Source organism: Solanum pennellii, chromosome 12 (genome assembly GCF_001406875.1).
Source record: "Solanum pennellii chromosome 12, SPENNV200".
In the NCBI taxonomy this organism is placed as follows: Eukaryota; Viridiplantae; Streptophyta; class Magnoliopsida; order Solanales; family Solanaceae; genus Solanum; species Solanum pennellii.
The window spans coordinates 6,027,957-6,048,007 of NC_028648.1; the positions used below are offsets into that span (position 1 = coordinate 6,027,957).

Genomic DNA, 20,051 nt, shown 5'->3' on the forward strand with positions numbered 1-20,051 from the left:
TTTGGTTAATACTATTGTTTTATAATGTATGTTATATTCTATTGTGTTGAATTATATTATATCTTATTATTTTGGTAAATATAAATTTTGAATAAATTATATTATTTTCGTTGTCATATAATGTTATACATCAATATAATTTTTTAGAAAATCAAAGATAATATAAAAGATACATTAATTTTTTTAAAAAATGAGAAAAAAAAAGAAGAAGATAATTATACGATCACATCCAATTATCGTTTCACAAAAGAAAAAATCATTATGTAATTGACATAAATTTTTACTTCTCGGTGCGTGTATTAACTTTCTTTATTTGAATTTATGTGATACTTTTTAAAGTTTAAAAGTTAAAACTATTTAACATTATCTACGTGAATTCAGACTTATAATCTTAACGTAAAGGACAATTGAGGTTCAATAGATGAAAAAATGACAAATTTAAATTATTTCTAACCCAAAATGTGAATTTTGACTATTTTTTCGTTTTATTGAAAACTAAGAAAAAAACCATTTCATGATCTCCAAACGGAAATAGTTTAGTCATGGCACAAATGAGTCATTTCTCAAACAAAAATGATACAAATCGATATATATATAAACATAATATAATTACTTTCTTACTTTTTTTTCATTTAAAATTTTTATATAACATACAAAACAATTTATAGCGATGGACAAAGTGTATAAAATTAACCTTAAGCAAAAGGATAAACATAATAATAATAATATCGACCATAACAACACCAACAATAACAAGACTACTACTGCTACTACTTCTAATAATATAATATTATAATAATAACAAGGGAAAATTTCATATATGACAAACTTATTTGATTAAATAAATTTATATGGGTATAGTTTACCTAATTACATTATATGAGTATAGTTTAGTTATTTTAGGTATCTTTAATTTTGTATATAAAGGTTTTTATTTTTTTTATTTATACAATTCTATTTTAAAAAGTGGTTTGTAACTGAAGCGTTAAATATGCTAACAATAAATTAAGATAATGCCACAATTTTAGGGAAACGTCCCTTTTTTTAAGCTAAACGTTCAAATTCAAAAAAAAAAATTCATACAGCAAGTGAAACAAAAATATAATATTTTTTTTTGCTGTTTGTGAAACTGAAGTTCAGCAATTTTTGCAATCGAATACAGGTAAGTTTTTATTCGATGAAATTTCATGTTTATTATTACAATAACTATACAATGTTAAATTGGATTTAGAAATTGTGATTTGTGTTCGTTCGTTAGTGTGATGTGGTTTTTTAAAAAAAAATCAAAATATGATTTTGTTAAGCTGAATTTGTGTTCGTTCGTTAGTGTAATGTGGTTTTTTTTTAAAAAAATAATTCAAAATATGATTTTGTTAAGCTGAAATTTTGTAATATACAATTATATACTGTTCATGTAATTGTATATGTTATTCGCAATATTTGTATATTTTGTAAGCGAAAATATGTAATCAGTGTTCATAATTGTATATATTCATAAATCATGTGTTTTATTTTTGATAGAATTATACATTATTGTAGATGTAGTGTTTGTATATTAAAAAGAATAATAGTATAAAATTTCTATATCATATGATTTATTTTTGAAAGAAGTATATACTATTGTAGATGTAGTGTTTGTATATTAAAAAGAATAACAGTAGAAAATTTCTATAATTTGATTGTATGAATATTGTTGTATTAATTGTATATATGATCTCTTTGAATGATTTGAAATATATATATATATATTCTTTTCATAATTGTACAGATAATGGGCTCATTAGCTATTTTGGTTATGCATTCTGGAAAATGGGACGATACAAATAGTTACATTGATTATACTATAGAGGGAGTAGTTTTTAAGGAACAGTCAACGTTTCTTGATTTTTATACTACTATTGCCAAACAGATTGGTGTTGATATGAATAATAAGACTTTGAAGTTTGAGTACAAGGTTGAAGAAAGCAATAAACGAATGGTTATGCACAATGACATGGGTGTCAGAGTGTACGTAATGCTAAAAAAGGCCAACATTAATTTTAACAAATTTCCTATTTGTATAACTATTTTGGATTCATGTGATAGACAGATTTCTCAGTGTAAAGAGATGGGGGTGTTGGCAACTGTTGCAGAATATGATTGTCATGATATGATTGTTGTTGAACCGGAGGATACAAACGTTGCATTTGTATCGATTGATACAACTTGGGTGATTTCAGACGAATCTAATAAGCATGTTGAGGTTGATCAAGTATACAAGGACAAATCAATTTTGAAAGCAGTCATGGAAAGATATGCGATTAAAGAGAGATTTCAGTATAAAACTACTCGGTCAAATTCAATAAGGTAGTGTGCCTCTCAAAAAAGTGACTTTTAAACTGTATAAATGTTTGTATTGCCTATTGTAAACTAAATTTGTATACTATATTAAAAATATAATACAGTTACACTGTGGAATGTTATTCTAAAGGATGTGAATGGATAATGAAGGCCTCTAATATCAACAAATCTGGAATGTTCAGAATTCGAGCATTCAACCGAAAGCATACATGTCCTTTAAAAGATAGAGTTTATTCGCAAAGACATGTAACTAGCAATTTAATAGGAGGGATTGTGAAACCTAAATTTGTAGATCATAAACGTAAATATACACCAGCTGATATAAGAAAAGATGTTAAGATTGATCTAGGAGTTGATGTTAACTATATGTTGGCTTGGAGGGCCAGGGAGAAAGCATTGAAATCTTTGAGGGGTACACCAGCTGCATCATATGCAAAGTTACCTGCGTATTTGTATATGATGGATATCACTTACCCGGGGTCTCATATACGTATGAAAAAGAGTATGAATAATGAGTTCTTGTATCTATTTGTTGCATTGAATACATTTATCCAAGGATTCAATCATTGTAGACCAGTAGTCGTGGTGGATGGTAGTCATCTGAGAGGTCCATATAATGGGACATTTGTTGCAGCAAGCACGACAGATGGCGCAGGTATATATATATATGTAATAATGTATATGTATATACGTGAATCTGTTGTATATGTACATTTAATATATGATTTTGATATTATTGTAGGACATATATTTCCACTTGCGTATGGTATTATTGATTCAGAAAATGATGCTGCGTGGACTTGGTTTTTTGAGCAACTTAAAGAAGCATACGGTGAGAGGAGTAACATGTGTGTTGTGTCTGATAGAAATGAGAGCATTATAAAGGCTGTTACAAATGTATACAGTAATGTCCCACACTATGCTTGTATGTGGCATTTATGGAATAACGTTCAGAAAAAGTTTAGAAAATCTCATGAGAAGTTATCTGGTGTATTCTATACAATGGCAAAAGCTTGCACAAAGAATGAATTTGATATGTTAATGGATACTGTAGAAAAAGAAGATATAAGAGTGAAAGAGTATTTGGATTTAGCTGGATATGAAAAATGGGCTCTTTGTTATGCACAAGTACATAGAGGATGGCACATGACATCAAATATTGCTGAGAGTATAAATGCAGCACTTGTTTCAGCTAGAGAATTGCCTATTTTTGAATTTCTCGAAGAGGTAAGGCTATTATTTGGAAGGTGGAATCATGACTACAAGAAGGAGGCAACCTGCACATTCACATCATTGATTGGAAAATACCATGACATACTAACAGACAATGAAGCATTGAGCACAAGAATGACGGTAATATTTAAGAATAAGTATATATTTAGGAGTGTTGACAAAATTTAGTTGTATATATTAGTATGAACATCATTTCATTTAATTGTATTTATAAATGAGCAGGTTGTACCGTCAACGGAATATGTGCACAATGTTAATGATGATGGGAGATATTTTGTAGTCTGTCTAAAAGAAAAAACTTGCACCTGTGGAAGATTTCAGTACGAGGAAATACCTTGTGAACATGCTTGGGCGGTATTGAAATGGAAGAGTCTACCACCAGATGAATATTGCTCGGATTTATACAAACCAAAGACAATGTTGAAGACATATAATATGCCTATACATCCTTTACCGGATGTAAAGGCATGGTTGATTCCGAATAGCGTTATTGCTGATGACGTATTACCTCCAAAATTTAAAAGACCTCCTGGCAGGCCAAAGGGTAAGCCTCGGAAAAAAACAGCAAGAGAGTTATCGAGGATTAAGGGGAAAAATACATGTAGCACATGTGGAATGGCAGGTCACAATAGGCGTTCATGTAGAAATAAGCCAAAAGATATTTAAGGCTGATTGTTTTTTCCTAATTAAATTTGATTTGAAACTATATGCATTATGACTTAATTGAAATCTTTGTTTTTGTATACTTATATTACTTAAACTACGTCTTAATTTTGTTATGTGTTGTACATTAATGTGTGTGTTGTATGACCTACAAAAGTAAATATTATACTCAATATGCGTAAATTAAATTTGTATATATACACGCAACATTATAAAATGTTCAACACTAAACAAGTAGATCGTATAAAAATAAAACTCTTTTATCCTATATACAAATAAAACCTTAATCAACATATTGAATATGCATATATAATTCTTAATAAAAACAATGAATAAGTGCTATTATATACTATATACAAATAAAAACCTGAACAACATATATCTTTTGCAATTTGTACATTTATATTTATTCCATAAGATAGAATTTGTATATATATAGCAATCTAATTGTATGTGCATATACATTTAATAACATACATTGAATATGTGATAGTATATACTATATACAAATAAAAACCTGAACAAACATATATATACAAATAAAAACCTGAACACTAATATAGAGTATATACCTTATACAAAGTAATTAGTGTGACTATAAAATATATACAAATAAAAACCTGACCGTATATCTTTTGTTATACAAATTCGTAAATATAAGACAGTTAGTTTTAAAAGTAATTTTTATACAATTAAATTGTATATGTATATATTTATTTATATGCTACTTTATACAAAATAACACAAAAAGATAGTGTCATATATTTTTATAACACTAAATTGATAGTTCAAAACAAAGAAAATGATATTACGAATTAATTAAAAAAAAATTATCGTGAAATTGTTAATCTACAACTAATATTAACTGTCAACGCAAAAATCAAAACAATGCTACAACTAAGGTATCAACCTACTGGATTGTAATCCTTTCAGAACTGTTGTTTTGTGTGCGATTCCTGACGGGTTTTAAAGGCGCTTCAATATCACTGACAGCTCCGGCTTGTATCTTTTGATTGCCGTAATTCCACAACAATGCACCGTATCTAAGGCGAATTTCTTCTGGGTCTAAGACTGTTGGAATGTCTTTCCTCTCACTCAAGAACTCCGCGTATGACGCAACATACACTCCACAGTCCCTACAAAATTATATAAAAAAAACAGTTCAACTGTTACTATACTACTTAAACTATGTTCAATAAAATATAAATTTATTGAAATTTATAACTTACAAACTAGCAGCTGGTTGTTGGGGAAGGTCTTCCACATATACAATTTCGAATGAATCATATACGGTATGACCTTGATATCGATGGTGGCTTGCAATATCCAGACCTTTCTTTTGATAGAAATCAGACTTTACAAGATACATTGGTATAAGCTGTGCATACTTCTTGATGTGATTGACAACAAATGAGTGGTGAAGAGAATTGTTGATTGAGTCATACACCTTGATGCATCGATCATTGAAAGATATGACAATCAGAATCCAATGTAACCTGCCTTCTAAGTTAACCGGGATGAATACATCATCGACTGTGTGCCATGGTGCATACGCTAGCATCTTGTATCCATTAATATAATCAATAATCATCTCGTCTAACACTTCCTTAGAAAGGTCACCTTTTATTCCATAATATGCATTCCAAGCATTTAGAAAAACAGTGTTGAAATTGCAACATAGATTTGTGAATTTGTATGTGCTACTGTTGGAGTATTTGGCCTTTTTCCTTATATAGTAGAATAAGACATCTATGTGCTGTGATATAATGAGTAATAATGTTATAATTTATACATTATACAATTTCATTTAATTAAAACATTTTTAATAATATAAAAACGGAAACATACCGAGTTATCAATCAACTGGCGCTCAAACCCGATATTGTAGAACCAATTCTTGTTGTCAATTGTCGCTACACCAAAATTAAACAATTGTGGTAATATTGCCTTTCCTTTCTTGTAGCGATCCTCCGCATAGTTCCTATTATACATAATACAAAATAACTACACAAAACAAACAATAAAAAATGCAAGTGTATAAAAAAAAAGTTACTTTTTGTAATGCTTGACGAGTAAGTCTTCTTTCAGCCATATCCAAAAATTTGAAAACAAATCAGACTCTTCCTTATCAGACAATGAAACAAATGGATGTTTCATGTAAAACACAACTGGCTGTCGGGACGAACTACCTGAAAAGATATGTATATAAATATTTACATCATGCAAACAATATGCTTATTTATGAAAATGTAAACATAAATAATTGTTGCTTACCAGCATCCGAACCAAACGAAGTCATGTACGGAGATATGTTGAATGGACCTGGACGTCTATGCCTAACAGCTGGCATGGGTGTTACTTCAGCTTCAACTTGTTTTTGTAATACAATGTTTTGCAGTGTGTTCACGCTTGGAAGAAGATGGTCTGGCAATTCATCCTGTGATTCAGTTACAACTGTTTCCTGATTTGAATCAGGCATGTATACCATTTGTATAGGCGCTGCAACTATAATAGACTCCTCTGCTTCTGCAATACGCTCGTGAGATGCAGCATTGTATATGTTATATATTACCCGACTGTTTGAGCTACTTTCAGTTTCCCTTTTGGCATTTTGCTGGGCATCCACATTAGCATACAACACTAATTGATCTTGTGAGGCAGTGCCACTTACATCATTCAAATTATCACCCAAAACAACATGATCCAAGAGTGGGGAATTCTGGTTTAGTTCTTGCAAGTTATCTCCCAGCTTAAAAAGAAAATAATAACTTAAATATCTAACAAATTGATTATAAACCATTATATTAAATTTTAAAATGTATATAATCATTTACGGATACCTCACGATCTTTTAATGCACTTTGATGACCTATCGGGTTTTTTTGTGCACCTAACTGTGAAGACTTGGTATTTAACTGATGAACACGAGTGATATGCGTTTCTTGCATAACATCTTCAAATGTAGCCTGATTATAATGTAAACAATATAAGAAAATATGTTGTAGTATATTCAGTATAAAAATAAGTAATATGCTGATGTATAATTTGAGCTATACTAGTATATAGTTCTTAATTATTTAATTTCAATATGTCTGTAAACTGAATTTACGTATATACAATTTGTTTCATTTCAAAAAGTGTATAAAACTGAATTAATGTATAAATAAAGCAAAATAATACCTCTTGTTCTGTCACATTTGCAGATTGACTTTGGGGTTCATGTGGAGTGTATGTGGGCTTGTGATGAACATCTCCAATGGGTGATTCTTGATCATCATCGACGACATTACCCTGGAACAAAAATATATAACTGTATTCATAAGTATAAAGTATATTGTATATAAATAATTAAAACAAAAAATTTATACATGTGATACCTTGGAATTCATGGCTTCCAACACTGTTTTGAATTTGTCTTCAAGCATTTTTCTCAAATCAGCGAACTCGTCCTTGACCTATGTGAAAAAGGTGCATATTTTATTAATAATTGTATATAATCTTTTCAAATAACATATATTTGAATTGTACATTTGATTACCGATTTTTTGAATGTTTCAAATTCATCACGCGAAATTGTAATGCTTGTTGACTTCTTAATTTGCCCCATTTATGTTCTGTCTTGTACACTTTTCTGCTCTCCATGTTTATTGTTGTGTGACGTACCTGCATCACTGTGTTTCTCAACACTGTTGATATTGATGGACTGTGATCGTGTGGCTTTGCGCGCCATTGATCTTCGTGTGTATGTCTTAATTGCCTTTATTGAAGATTTGTTGATGGAGATGACTGTAACAAATTGCTTTTTCTTTTTCCTAATCGGTGAAGAACATTCAATAACTTTTCCTTTTCCTTTTCTGCTTGTTATACTGGGCGGGTTTTGAAAATCATCATCCGGATCTGTAACTTTATTGTGATCAGTCTGCAGGCCCTGAGAAATTGATTGTTCTGTCGATGGTGGAAGTTGGAGGATTTTAATTCCATCGCTGTTGGATCAATATTTCTGAACTTAATCTGCATAATCATGAAAAATTATAAGTCAATATAATAAAAATGTAATATACAAATTGTAGTAAGTAAATGTATACTAACTTCAATAATTTACAAATTGTATTAAGTAAATGCATACCGGATTATCTGCATCATTAAAAATTATTTTCATGAAATAATCAAACCGAGGATGGTCGTTCTTAGTCACCCAATTGATAATCCGAGGAATGTGACTAGAAACCTTGACAGCAATCTTGTCATCAACATACGAGCAACATTCATAGAACCAAACTTGCATTGGAAGTGGAAAGCCCTGAATTCTGTAGTACTGTCCACATGGCTTTATCTTGTTGTTTATGGATTTAGCAAGTTCATTAAAAGCCTTCCAACCCCACGGATAATCCATAATCTACCTGTTTCAACCAGATCAAAGTCCAACCTATCTATTGTTGTTGTAGTAGGTTCTGCGGACATGATAAACTCATGTATATAATATAGAATCCCAAACTTGTATGCATCTTCCTGATTGTCACCCCATACCTTTGCTTTAAAAGCTTCAGCCAAACGAGCTTTAGTGACAGGAGAATTCCCTGGAAAATACTCATCGATGATTCTATTGGGTTGATCAGTATCAAAGTAGAAGTCAGCACCATTATCAGAACAATTCAAACCAGAAATAATGGCAAATTCCCGTATTGTGAATCGAAGCGTTGTGCCATTTATATAAAAAAGTATTGCATCGACAGAACTACCTTCCAACTCCCTCAACATAATGCATCTAAACAATTGTGCTTACACATGACATCGTCTCATTGCTGTTAACTGTGCAAAACACGATGATGCACATATACGATTATATTGATTTGGAGGCAGTTTATTCTGAAGCTCATTCAACGTGTTGATTTGCGTATAACATTGCATGTGAATTGTCCTTTTTTCACGGTTCTTGCAAATATTTGTCTTCCTAAAAAAAAGTGTATGAAATAAACAGGGTATATATATACAAAAAAAATCAATTTTTACAGATTAATTTCTGTATATATATACTTACATATATATACAAAAAAAATCAAAAAAGAAGTCATGCACAGATTAATTTCTGTATATATATATGAACTTACATTTTTTGTATATTGATATGTATACATGAATATATTAGTTAAACATGACATTATATACAAGTTTCTAAATGACTTTTTATATACTCCACTAATATATAAAGTTAATATATACTAACTTCAATAATTTGTATATAACTACTACAATATACAAATTATAATCACATATGATATTTTCCCATCTATATAACTAAATCAATTACTTTGTGTATATATGTATATAAAAACAAATAATGAGCCTTTAATATACAATCCCCTACTACCAGCTATTAAAACAGACATGTACATATCAATTTTTTTATATGTATATAAACTTAATATATACTAACTTCAATAATTTGTATATAACTAATAGAATATACAAATTCTAATCATATATGAAAATTTTCATCTGTATAACTAAGTCCAATTACTTTTTTGTATATATATACAAAAAACAAAAATAACATAAACATGCAATATACAATTACTAAACATGGAATATAGTATATACACAATAGTTAATTAATATTTTTTGTATATTGACAACTAATTAACCAAAAAATTGTATCTAACTTTGTGTTTTAAGACACTACCTCATGATTATGAAGTTCTTCGATCCGACAACTTCAGAAGCATTTTCCTCTGATTCAATGTTTACAGCTTTCCTCTTTCTTCTTCCTTGTACAATTTTAATGCCTCTAGCTTTGGCATTTTTAATAACTTGTTGAACTGCCATAGGGTCGTTTTTTTTCTTATATAATTATACACAAAACAATTTTCTCTCTCCTTTTCACATTCCAACGTTTTCTCCTACATTTAATACTCCAGCTATCCGATTTGAATTTCAAATTGTTGTCCAAAATTAGATTATTCCCTCCCGAAGTTGAAGTCAATTTCGTAAATACTCCTTAATTTTAGTTGTTTACCTCTTTTTTTTTTACTTATTCAAAATTTGTATGTGTTCTGTTTAATATTTTTTTTCATATATTTTGATGAAATAATCAATTTTTTGTTCTTGATAGATCTAAAATTGGTCAAACAATGAATGAATCATCTTCATCTTTGAGGATTACCAGAGGTAGTCCTTTGCATGTCAATGTTGTTGACATTTTACCATCCTTTTCAATGGGGTTAACTCAAGATTTTGGGGTTGATGTAGGATCTTTGGGAAAATCAAAACAAGTTATACAAGAACAAACCATGGAAGAGCTGAGATCAAAGAAAAAAAACGACCCTATGACAGTTCAACAAGTTATTAAAAATGCCAAAGCTAGAGGCATTAAAATTGTACAAGGAAGAAGAAAGAGGAAAGCTGTAAACATTGAATCAGAGGAAAATGCTTCTGAAGTTGTCCATGATTATGAAGTTCTTCAGATCCGACAACTTCAGAAGCATTTTCCTTTGATTCAATGTTTACAGCTTTCCTCTTTCTTCTTCCTTGTACAATTTTAATGCCTCTAGCTTTGGCATTTTTATTAACTTGTTGAACTGCCATAGGATCGTTTTTTTTCTTTGATCTCAGCTCTTCCATGGTTTGTTCTTGTATAACTTGTTTTGATTTTCCCAAAGACCCTACATCAACCCCAAAATCTTGAGTTAACCCATTGAAAAGGATGGTAAAATGTCAACAACATTGACATGCAAAGGACTACCTCTGGTAATCCTCAAAGATGAAGATGATTCATTCATTGTTTGACCAATTTTAGATCTATCAAGAACAAAAAATCGATTATTTCATCAAAATATATGAAGAACACATATACAAATTTTGAATAAGTAATAAAAAAAAAGGTAAACAACTAAAATTAAGGAGTACTTACGAAATTGACTTCAACTTCGGGAGGGAACTTCAACTTCGAGAGGGAGTAATCTAATTTTGGACAACAATTTGAAATTCAAACCGGATAGCTGGAGTATTAAATGTAGGAGAAAACGTTGGAATGTGAAAAGGAGAGAGAAAATTGTTTTGTGTATAATTATATACAAAATTAAAAAAGAAGGTTTTTATACCATTGGTTACATAATAGGTTGTGAACCCCATTAATTATAGCAAAAAAAAAATAACTATAATTATATAATATAAATAAATTAAACTATACCCCTATGATATAATTAGTTATGAATGTTTGCCATTTCATATAATTTTCCCTCATAATAACCAACACTAATGTACTAATCAAATAGCAATAAACAATATAAAATAAGTAAATCAAATCTAAAAGTCTTTATCCACTAGAAAAAAGTAAACAACAATATATAAAGAATAAGAAATCACTGTGATTGATAAATTCAATTAAAAAAATCAAATTAATTACCGGTAAAATTACTAAACATCAAAATGAACAAATCTATGTCCACAGCAAAGTTGTCATTCTGTTGACATCCTTTGAATTGGAGCAACATCGCATTGACTCAACTAAAAAAAAATTAAGTTAAAAAAATTTCAAAACAGGTAAAAAAGGGTTACAAGGGGTAAAATGAGTTTAAAAGGGATTAAAGGGAAAGGGAGTCGCCACCTATTTTTTCCCCAGAAAACTAGGAAACTGATTAATTAATTAACTTGAAAGAAATGTCTACGAAACCAATTTGATTTCTAGGTAAGGGGTTCAAGTTATTCCAAAGGGAAGGGGTTAAACACCCTTCAAAATCCACAACTGTGGTTACCGACTGAGTTCATTTTTTCAAATTGAGGAGGAGAATAAAATAATGTACAAATATAATAAACATGCAATATACACAATAAAATAAAATAATAATATCGGCCTAAGGTTTGCCTAACATCGATATATACAAAATAATGAATTAAAAAATATAATTCGAACTCCTTTCAAATAGCTTCAAGGAAGCAAGTCTTGGGTACCTGTAAACACACTTAGTAAAAGTGTTAGTAATAAATAAATATGAATAAAAATGAATTAATTAAATAGTAACTTAATAATAAAAATTCGTCTTATGAACATGGGAGGCTTTGAAAATCGAGGATAATTTCTTCATAGGCCAATTCTAACAACTAAAATATACAAACTTAAATTAAATTTCCGTATTTTAAAATGGAAAGGCCTCCAAAATCGACAGAGAGTTTTTATCCTTGGCCATTTTAACAAGAAAATAGTATAAACGTAATTAAATTTCCGTCTTTTAAAATGTGAAGGTCTCTAAATCCGACGGAAAGATTTTTAATTGGCCAATTTTAACATACAAAACAATTTATAGCGATGCACAAAGTGTATAAAATTAACCTTAAGCAAAAGGATAAACATAATAATAATAATATCGACCATAACAACACCAACAATAACAATAACAATAACAACACCAACAATAACAAGACTACTACTGCTACTACTTCTAATAATATAATATTATAATAACAACAATAACCAACATTAATGTACTAATCAAATAGCAATAAACAATATAAAATAAGTAAATCAAATTTAAAAATCATTATCCACTAGAAAAAAGTAAACGACAACATATAAAGAATAAGAAATCACTGTGATTTATAAATTCAATTAAAAAAATCAAATTAATTACCGGTAAAATTACTAAACATCAAAATGAAAAAATCTAGAAATTATAACTTAACTAAAATGTGTCCAACAATAAGAAAAAACTAAAATAATAACAATAAACCACATCATCCAACAATACTTCAATATAACTCTTACAACAAATGATAACAATACATAATGAAGCAAGATCCATAAAAATAAAGTATTAATGACACAAATATAACTTGCAAAGCAGATTAAAAAAAAAGGTGAGGAGAAATAAAGGAAAGACAGAGTACCATGGTGATGATAAGAGTTGGGGACTGGCGGTGCTCATCGGAGCTCGCGGATTTCGTCGGAGAAGACATGGGGCAGCAACATTGTGAGCTTTAAACTAATGAAACTTGTCGATTTTGAGTAAAGAGCACCTGAAAACAAAAGAAACTGTGCAGGAGGAGACGGGAAGGGGTCTGGTGTTATTTAGCTCCGATTCTTTGGAGCTTCTGCCGGAAAAAATGGGGAAAACAAAGGGGGGTTTCAGAGGTAGTTTCGTGGTCTGTCTAGATGAAGAAGAAAGTTGGAGTTTATATGGTGTTGAGTTTCACTGGTGGTTTCTTGGTGGAGGAAAATCGGAGGTTGATGATTTGTGTGGTTTTGTGGTGGTGTTCGGTTGCTGCAAAAAAGAGGTAAACGGAGGTGGATGTTGACGTTGGAGAAGGAATATAAGAATGGAAGTGCTGGTCACTGGAAAGGAGTGGAAAAAAAATAAAATTGATAGCTACGGGCGAAGGGGAACGGAGATCTCGTCTTTTGGGTGGCGGCTTTGTTGCTCTGTTGAAGAGCTTTAGTGGGTAAAATGGAGTTTTGGGGGTCCTTTGGGTGGTGGACTTGCCGGATTCCGGCGCAACTCCGGTGACTTACCGGAAAAATAATGAATCCTAAAAATTATCTTTTTGAACACTAAAAGAAAATCTAAAAATTACTATCTAAAATCTTATCCCTAAAAAATATCCACCACCCTTAACCTAATGAGCCTAAATATTGGCTCAATATTGTGGCCCAAAAAATTGTTGATTGATAAACATTCCTGTATAAATTTTTGGACCGTGCAAAATGTCAAAATAAATATTAACAGATGTAACAAAGAAAATTAATATGAAAATTATAACAAACGTAACCTATGACATGTAACAAATGTAATTTAACAGAAATAATAATTTTATAAAAAATAAACAAATATTTGAACATCTGGTTGTTACAAAATAATATAAACATAACAATCGATAAGAATCCTAATACTTTGAGAAAGAGGATGGTTATCAACAAATTTCTTTAAAATAACAAAAACATGTATTTTGAATTATTTAAAATAAAATACTCAAAATGTATTAATTTAAAACTATCATACCAAAATTTGGTGTCAACACGTACTTCTAGAAACAAATTGCAATTACCTTACCTGGACGAAAGTTGTACCTTATCTTTAATATAACAGTTGACCGACATACAAAAATTCCTTTCACTTAATTACAACTATGTTTAGGATGGGTAAAATAGTTAGTGAGTCTATTTTTCTTTATTTGCCTTTAAGGTGTAATTGAAATTAAGTAATTTCTCCGTTTAAAAAAGAATGACCTTATTTCCTTTTTAGTCTGTTTAAAAAGAATGATCTTTTTTTTTTGGTAATACTTTAACTTTCGTGGCATGTTTAAGACCAGAAGATTAAGGGACATTTTGATACATTTGACATAACTTTAATTTAGAACCACAAGATGAAAAAGTCTTCTTTCTTTTCTTAAATTTCGTTCCAAATCAAACTAGGCTATTCTTTTTGAAACGGAGGGAGTACTATTCTAATAGAAGGGTGGTCGCCTCAAGGATCGTTATGAAGCAAGTAAAGTTACATCCGTTCTTAAGATCAATTAAATGCTATAATGTTTCTCAACAAATGGTTGGTAGATTGAAAGGGGTGATTAGCAAGTTGGAGATTCTTAGCAAATGACATTCATTAAATGGAGACAAATTATGGGTTCGATTTTGATTACCAATGAAGTTGTTGATTCCAGAGCTAAGCAGAAGAAACCACACTTTCTTTGTAAGCTGGATATAGAGAAAGATTATGACCATGTTATTGGAGATACCTCATGAAGGTATTAGGAATGGTGGCTTTTGGAAAAAATTGATTTAAATGGATAGAGCTATGTATTTCGACAATCAACTTCTCAGTTCTAGTCAATGGTTCTCCGGCATGATTTTTTCCAATCACATAGAGGACCCAGACTTAAGTTACTAGTTCCAATTTTTTTTAAAAAAAATTGAGGATCAGGCAAAGTGATCCTTTGTCACCTTTTCTGTTCCTAATTGCTATGGAAGGATTGAATAACATGATCAAGACAACCGAATCAAAAAGGTTGGATAAAGGGTTTTTGAAATGGCTAGAGAAGGAATTGACAATTTGGAAGTGACACATCTATAATATGCAGATGCTACACTTATCTTTTGTAATGTTGAGGAAGATCAACAAAAGTACTTAAGAGTGATTCTGGTTCTATTTCAAGGGGTCTCTAGTCTGCATATGAAATGCAGGAAGAGTCTAATGTACCATATTAATGAAGTCAACAAGATGAGTTGGTTAACAACAATCCTTGGTGGTGAGTTGGCACTCTACCAACTACATTCTTGGGATAACCTTTGGGAGCCGAATCTATGTTCTTAGATATATGGAACAGTGTGACTAAGAAGTGTGGAAAAAAAAACTAGCCAGGTGGAAAACACAATACTTGTCTAACGGTGAAAGATTGACACTAATCAGTTTAGTACTTGATGCTCTTCCTACTTACATGATGTTCCTTTTTCTATCCCAACAAGGGTCACCAAGAGGCTGGACAGCATTAGAAGGAAATTTCTATGGCAACGTAGTAAGGAAATGAAAGGATTTCACTTGGTAAAGTGATAGCTATAAACAAGAATGGTGGATTAAGAACCTAAACTTGCAAAGTAAAGCTCTTCAAATGAAATTGGAAGTATGCAAATGGTAAACCAATTGATGTGGGAATGTGTGATTGGGATAAATATATAGCAAAAGACAAATGGATGATCAAAGAGGTGATTTTCCCTTATGAGATCAGCCTTTGGAGGTCCATTAGGAATTTGCGGGATGAAGTAAAGAACAACTCAAAGGTGAAAATTTTTTTTATGGGGGAAAGACTGTTTTGGAAGGATAACTGGCATGAGAAAGCCAACTTGGAAAAGTTAATTCCTGATGTTTAGAACTTAGTTACAAACTTACAATTCAACAAGGGTTTAGAACATATTTATGAACACTACAGGAGTGGAACTTCAACTTCAGAAGACAACTCAATGACAGTGAGGTTTAGAGAGTAGCTGAATTTCTCAAAACAATGGAGCCTTTTAATGGACTTCAAATAAGGGAGGATATTATAGTGGACATGATGCAATAGAGGAGTATACAAAGGCAGTACAACTTGTAAACTAATGGGTCAGACAAACCGACAGATTACAAACTGGCCATGAAAACAAATATGAAAAAAAAAGAATATCCCATAAGGTATCTTGCTTTGTCAGGTTGTTGGCCACAAAAGCAACTCTTAATCAAGAAAATGCCATAAAGAGAGGGATAGCCTTATGCTCTAGATGTTTTTTTTGTGGGGACTTTAGAGACTTTTAACCATCTGTTTCTACTCAACAATTATGGAGAATCTTTTAAAGTCTCAAAGGCATCTACTGGACTGTGCAAAGTTTTTAGGCTTTAAAGAGTTGGGAGGAAGCAGGAGAACTAGCAAAAGATAGAGGCAGATGGAGATTTCTCTCTGTTTCGATATGGTGGGCAATGTGGAAAGAGAGAAACTCTTGGTGTTTTGAGAGTATAGAGAATAGTGCGCAGAAAGTGAAGCTCAACTACATTTTGCTATTATGTTTTTGGTGTAATCAGTTGTACTCAACAATGATAGTGTCTCGATAATTGATGTTGTAGACTCTGTTGAGCAGTTAACAAAATGTACAGCTGTCGATTAGTGATTAGTTAACAAATTAAGTCAGTAGGAATTAGTTATAAAGTAGTTAGATGATTCTTTAATGTAATAGATATATATATATTGGAAGGATCATTGTAGTTAGTTCAGTTTTTCAGTTTTTAACAATGTATATTGTGTGATCTTGGTGAAAGGAATCAGAGTAGTTCTTTCTCTCCTTCTCTTCATTGTTGATCAATTGATCTTCCTTACATTTCTCTTCTTCTCTTCATTGTTGATCAGTTGATCTTCTTGACATGGTATCAGAGCATAGAGGAGGAAGAGTCTAGGAACTGGCTTTCGTCTTCTGCATTTTTTTCTCTGTTTTACGAAAAACTCAGTTGGATCTGATCCATGGCGATCGAGGATGATTCACTGGGAGGATCGAGCAGCAGAACACAAGGTGAGACAGCTACTGGGAATTTGGTGATTGATCACAATCATCCATTATATTTGAGCTCTTCAGATGTACCTAGAGCTCTGTCTGTGGGAATTCAACTGACTGGAATGGAGAACTATACTCTGTGGAGCAGAGCTATGGAGATTGCATTACTTGGACGAAACAAGATAGGTTTTATCGATGGATCTGTTTTGCGTACTGATTACGAAGGCAATTTGAAAAAAAATTGGGACCGATGCAATGCCATTGTTATATCTTGGCTTACCTGCAACGTCAGTACGGAATTGCTTAGTGGCATCTTATACTCGCCTAGTGCACATCAGGTATGGCTTGACCTCAAGGAGCGGTTTGACAAGATAAATGGATCGAGACTTTATCAATTGCATAGGAATATATTTACTCTAACACAGGGAGTATTGAGTGTCTCTGCTTATTACACAAAATTGAAGAATTTGTGGGATGAGTATGATTCGATTTTACCTCCACCAAGTTGTGATTGTAACAAATCTAAGGAGTATGTTGAGCAACTACAGTATCAACGATTGCTGCAGTTTCTGATGGGGTTAAACGATAGCTATTCATCAGCTAGAGGTCAAATTCTCATGATGCACAATTTACCAAATGTTAATCAAGCATATGCTCTAGTAATCCAAGATGAAAGTCAAAGAGGAATTGCAGGCAATATCAGTGAAGGAATTGAATCTTTGGCTATGTATACTGCAAGGAATAATCAATCCACACAATTCTATAATAGACAATCTCAGAATTCGAAGAAAAACTACCACACACTGTATTGTGATTATTGCAACATGAAAGGTCATGATAGGGCCAATCGCAATAAGCTGAAGAAATGTGATAATTGTCATGCAACTGGGCATGTGAAAGATAATTGTTACTTGTTGATTGGTTATCCAGAAAATTTCAAAGGTAAGAAGAAGGTTAACTCTGTCAATACAGGAGGAGTACAGCTGCAGGAAGCATTGGATCATACAGGAAAGAGTGCTATGCATTCACGACTGCATGATGAGAAGGTTCACATGGATAGAACAATACAAGGACAGGAAGAAAACTATGGTGACATACCTAACCAGCTAGGGAAGCTAATACACAAGGCAACACCTACACAGCTTCAACAAATGCTTGGAATTTTGCAAGGCAATAAGGAGTTCTTGAATCCTCAAAGCTGTGTTAATCTGGCAGGTAATCCCAATTATTGTTTGAAGTGGATTATAGATACTGGAGCATCAGATCATATGATAAGTAATCATACATATTTACATAATAAACATACAATACATAGCACAGGGCAAGTACAACTACCCACAGGAGAATCAGCAACTGTGTCCCACATTGGAAGTTTACAATTGAATGCTACTGAAATGATCAGTAATGTTTTGTGTATACCAACCTTCAGGTTTAATCTGTTGTCTGTGAACAAGCTGACAAGAGAATTAAACTGTTGTGTTTCTTTCTTTCCTACACATTGCATTTTTCAGGACCTCTCATCTGGGAAGGTCAAGGGGATTGGTAAAGTGGAAGAAGGTTTGTATGTGATGCAGTGGAATGAAATACCATAAGGAAACAACTCTCTCACAATGTCTGCAATAAAAGAAGGAGCTGGAGATCCAGCACTTTGGCACAGAAGATTGGGACATGTTCCAATGAAAGTACTTAGGAAGATCAAAGAGTTCAATACTAATAGTAATTTTACTATTGATCATTGTCATATTTGTCCACAAGCTAGACAAACAAGGATGCCTTTTCCTAATAGTAGTACCAATGTAAATGCTGTTTTTGATTTGATACACATGGATGTATGGGGTCCATATAAAGTAGCTACTTATGATGGAATGAAATATTTTCTCACACTAGTTGATGACAAGTCTAGATGGACATGGACTTTCTTGATAAGATTGAAGTCTGATGTAGTTGTTGTTCTGAAACATTTCTTGATAATGATAAAAAATCAGTTTGGCAAGTGTGTTAAGGTGTTTAGATCTGATAATGGAGGTGAGTTTTTGAATGCTACTTGTTGTGATTTGTTTATGTCACATGGCATTGTTCATCAGAGATCTTGTCCACATACTCCCCAACAAAATGGAGTTGCAGAAAGAAAACACAGGCACTTATTGGAAACAGCAAGGGCTATTAAGCTTCAAGGTCACTTACCAAACAGATTCTGGGGGGTCTGTATAGAAGCTGCTACATACATTATTAACAGGATTCCTTTGTCTGCACTGAATGATAGAACACCATTTGAGATAATGTATAATCGACAACCATTATTATCACATCTTAGAGTGATAGGCTGTCTTGGATTTGCTACAAACTTGGATAAAGGTGATAAGTTTGAGCCTAGAGCTAGAAGAGCTGTATTGATGGGATATGCTATGAGTCAGAAGGGATATAAATTGTTAGACATTGAATCACAAACTTTTTTTGTCAGCAGGGATGTTTTTTATGAGCAAGAGTTTCCTTTTCAGTCATCAGATTTTGGACAAGCAGATGATCCAGAGATTGTATTGTCATACTCAAATACTGGTGATTGTGAACTCACACCTTGTGTTATTTTAAGGGATAACATGAATGATACTGAGCTACCTCAACATCAAAATCTTATCTCTGAAGCTTCCAATAACAGGTCTGAAAATAAAGTTACTTCACAGGTATTACCATCTGATGTTGTTAACATCAGAAAATCACACAGAACAAGCAAGCCTCCTATATGGCATGCAGACTATATTTTGTCAAAAAATAGCAAAGCTGGACAGTGTTTGTATCCGATTGAAGATGTTGTGGATTA

The 20,051-nt window shown here is 31.8% G+C and overlaps 1 protein-coding gene and 1 pseudogene across 1 annotated transcript; one reads left to right on the forward strand and one right to left on the reverse strand.

Annotated features, from left to right (window-relative positions):
* The first annotated feature begins 2,484 nt into the window (after window positions 1-2,484).
* Window positions 2,485-4,279, forward strand: LOC107007215. The gene is made up of 3 exons (XM_015205737.2): window positions 2,485-2,993; window positions 3,195-3,693; window positions 3,796-4,279. Exons 1-3 carry the CDS (start codon window positions 2,485-2,487, stop codon window positions 4,237-4,239), a joined length of 1,452 nt encoding a protein of 483 aa, XP_015061223.2. The 3' UTR covers window positions 4,240-4,279.
* Window positions 4,280-5,020: 741 nt separating this feature from the next.
* On the reverse strand, window positions 5,021-13,915 carry LOC107007216 (annotated as a pseudogene).
* Window positions 13,916-20,051: the final 6,136 nt, after the last annotated feature.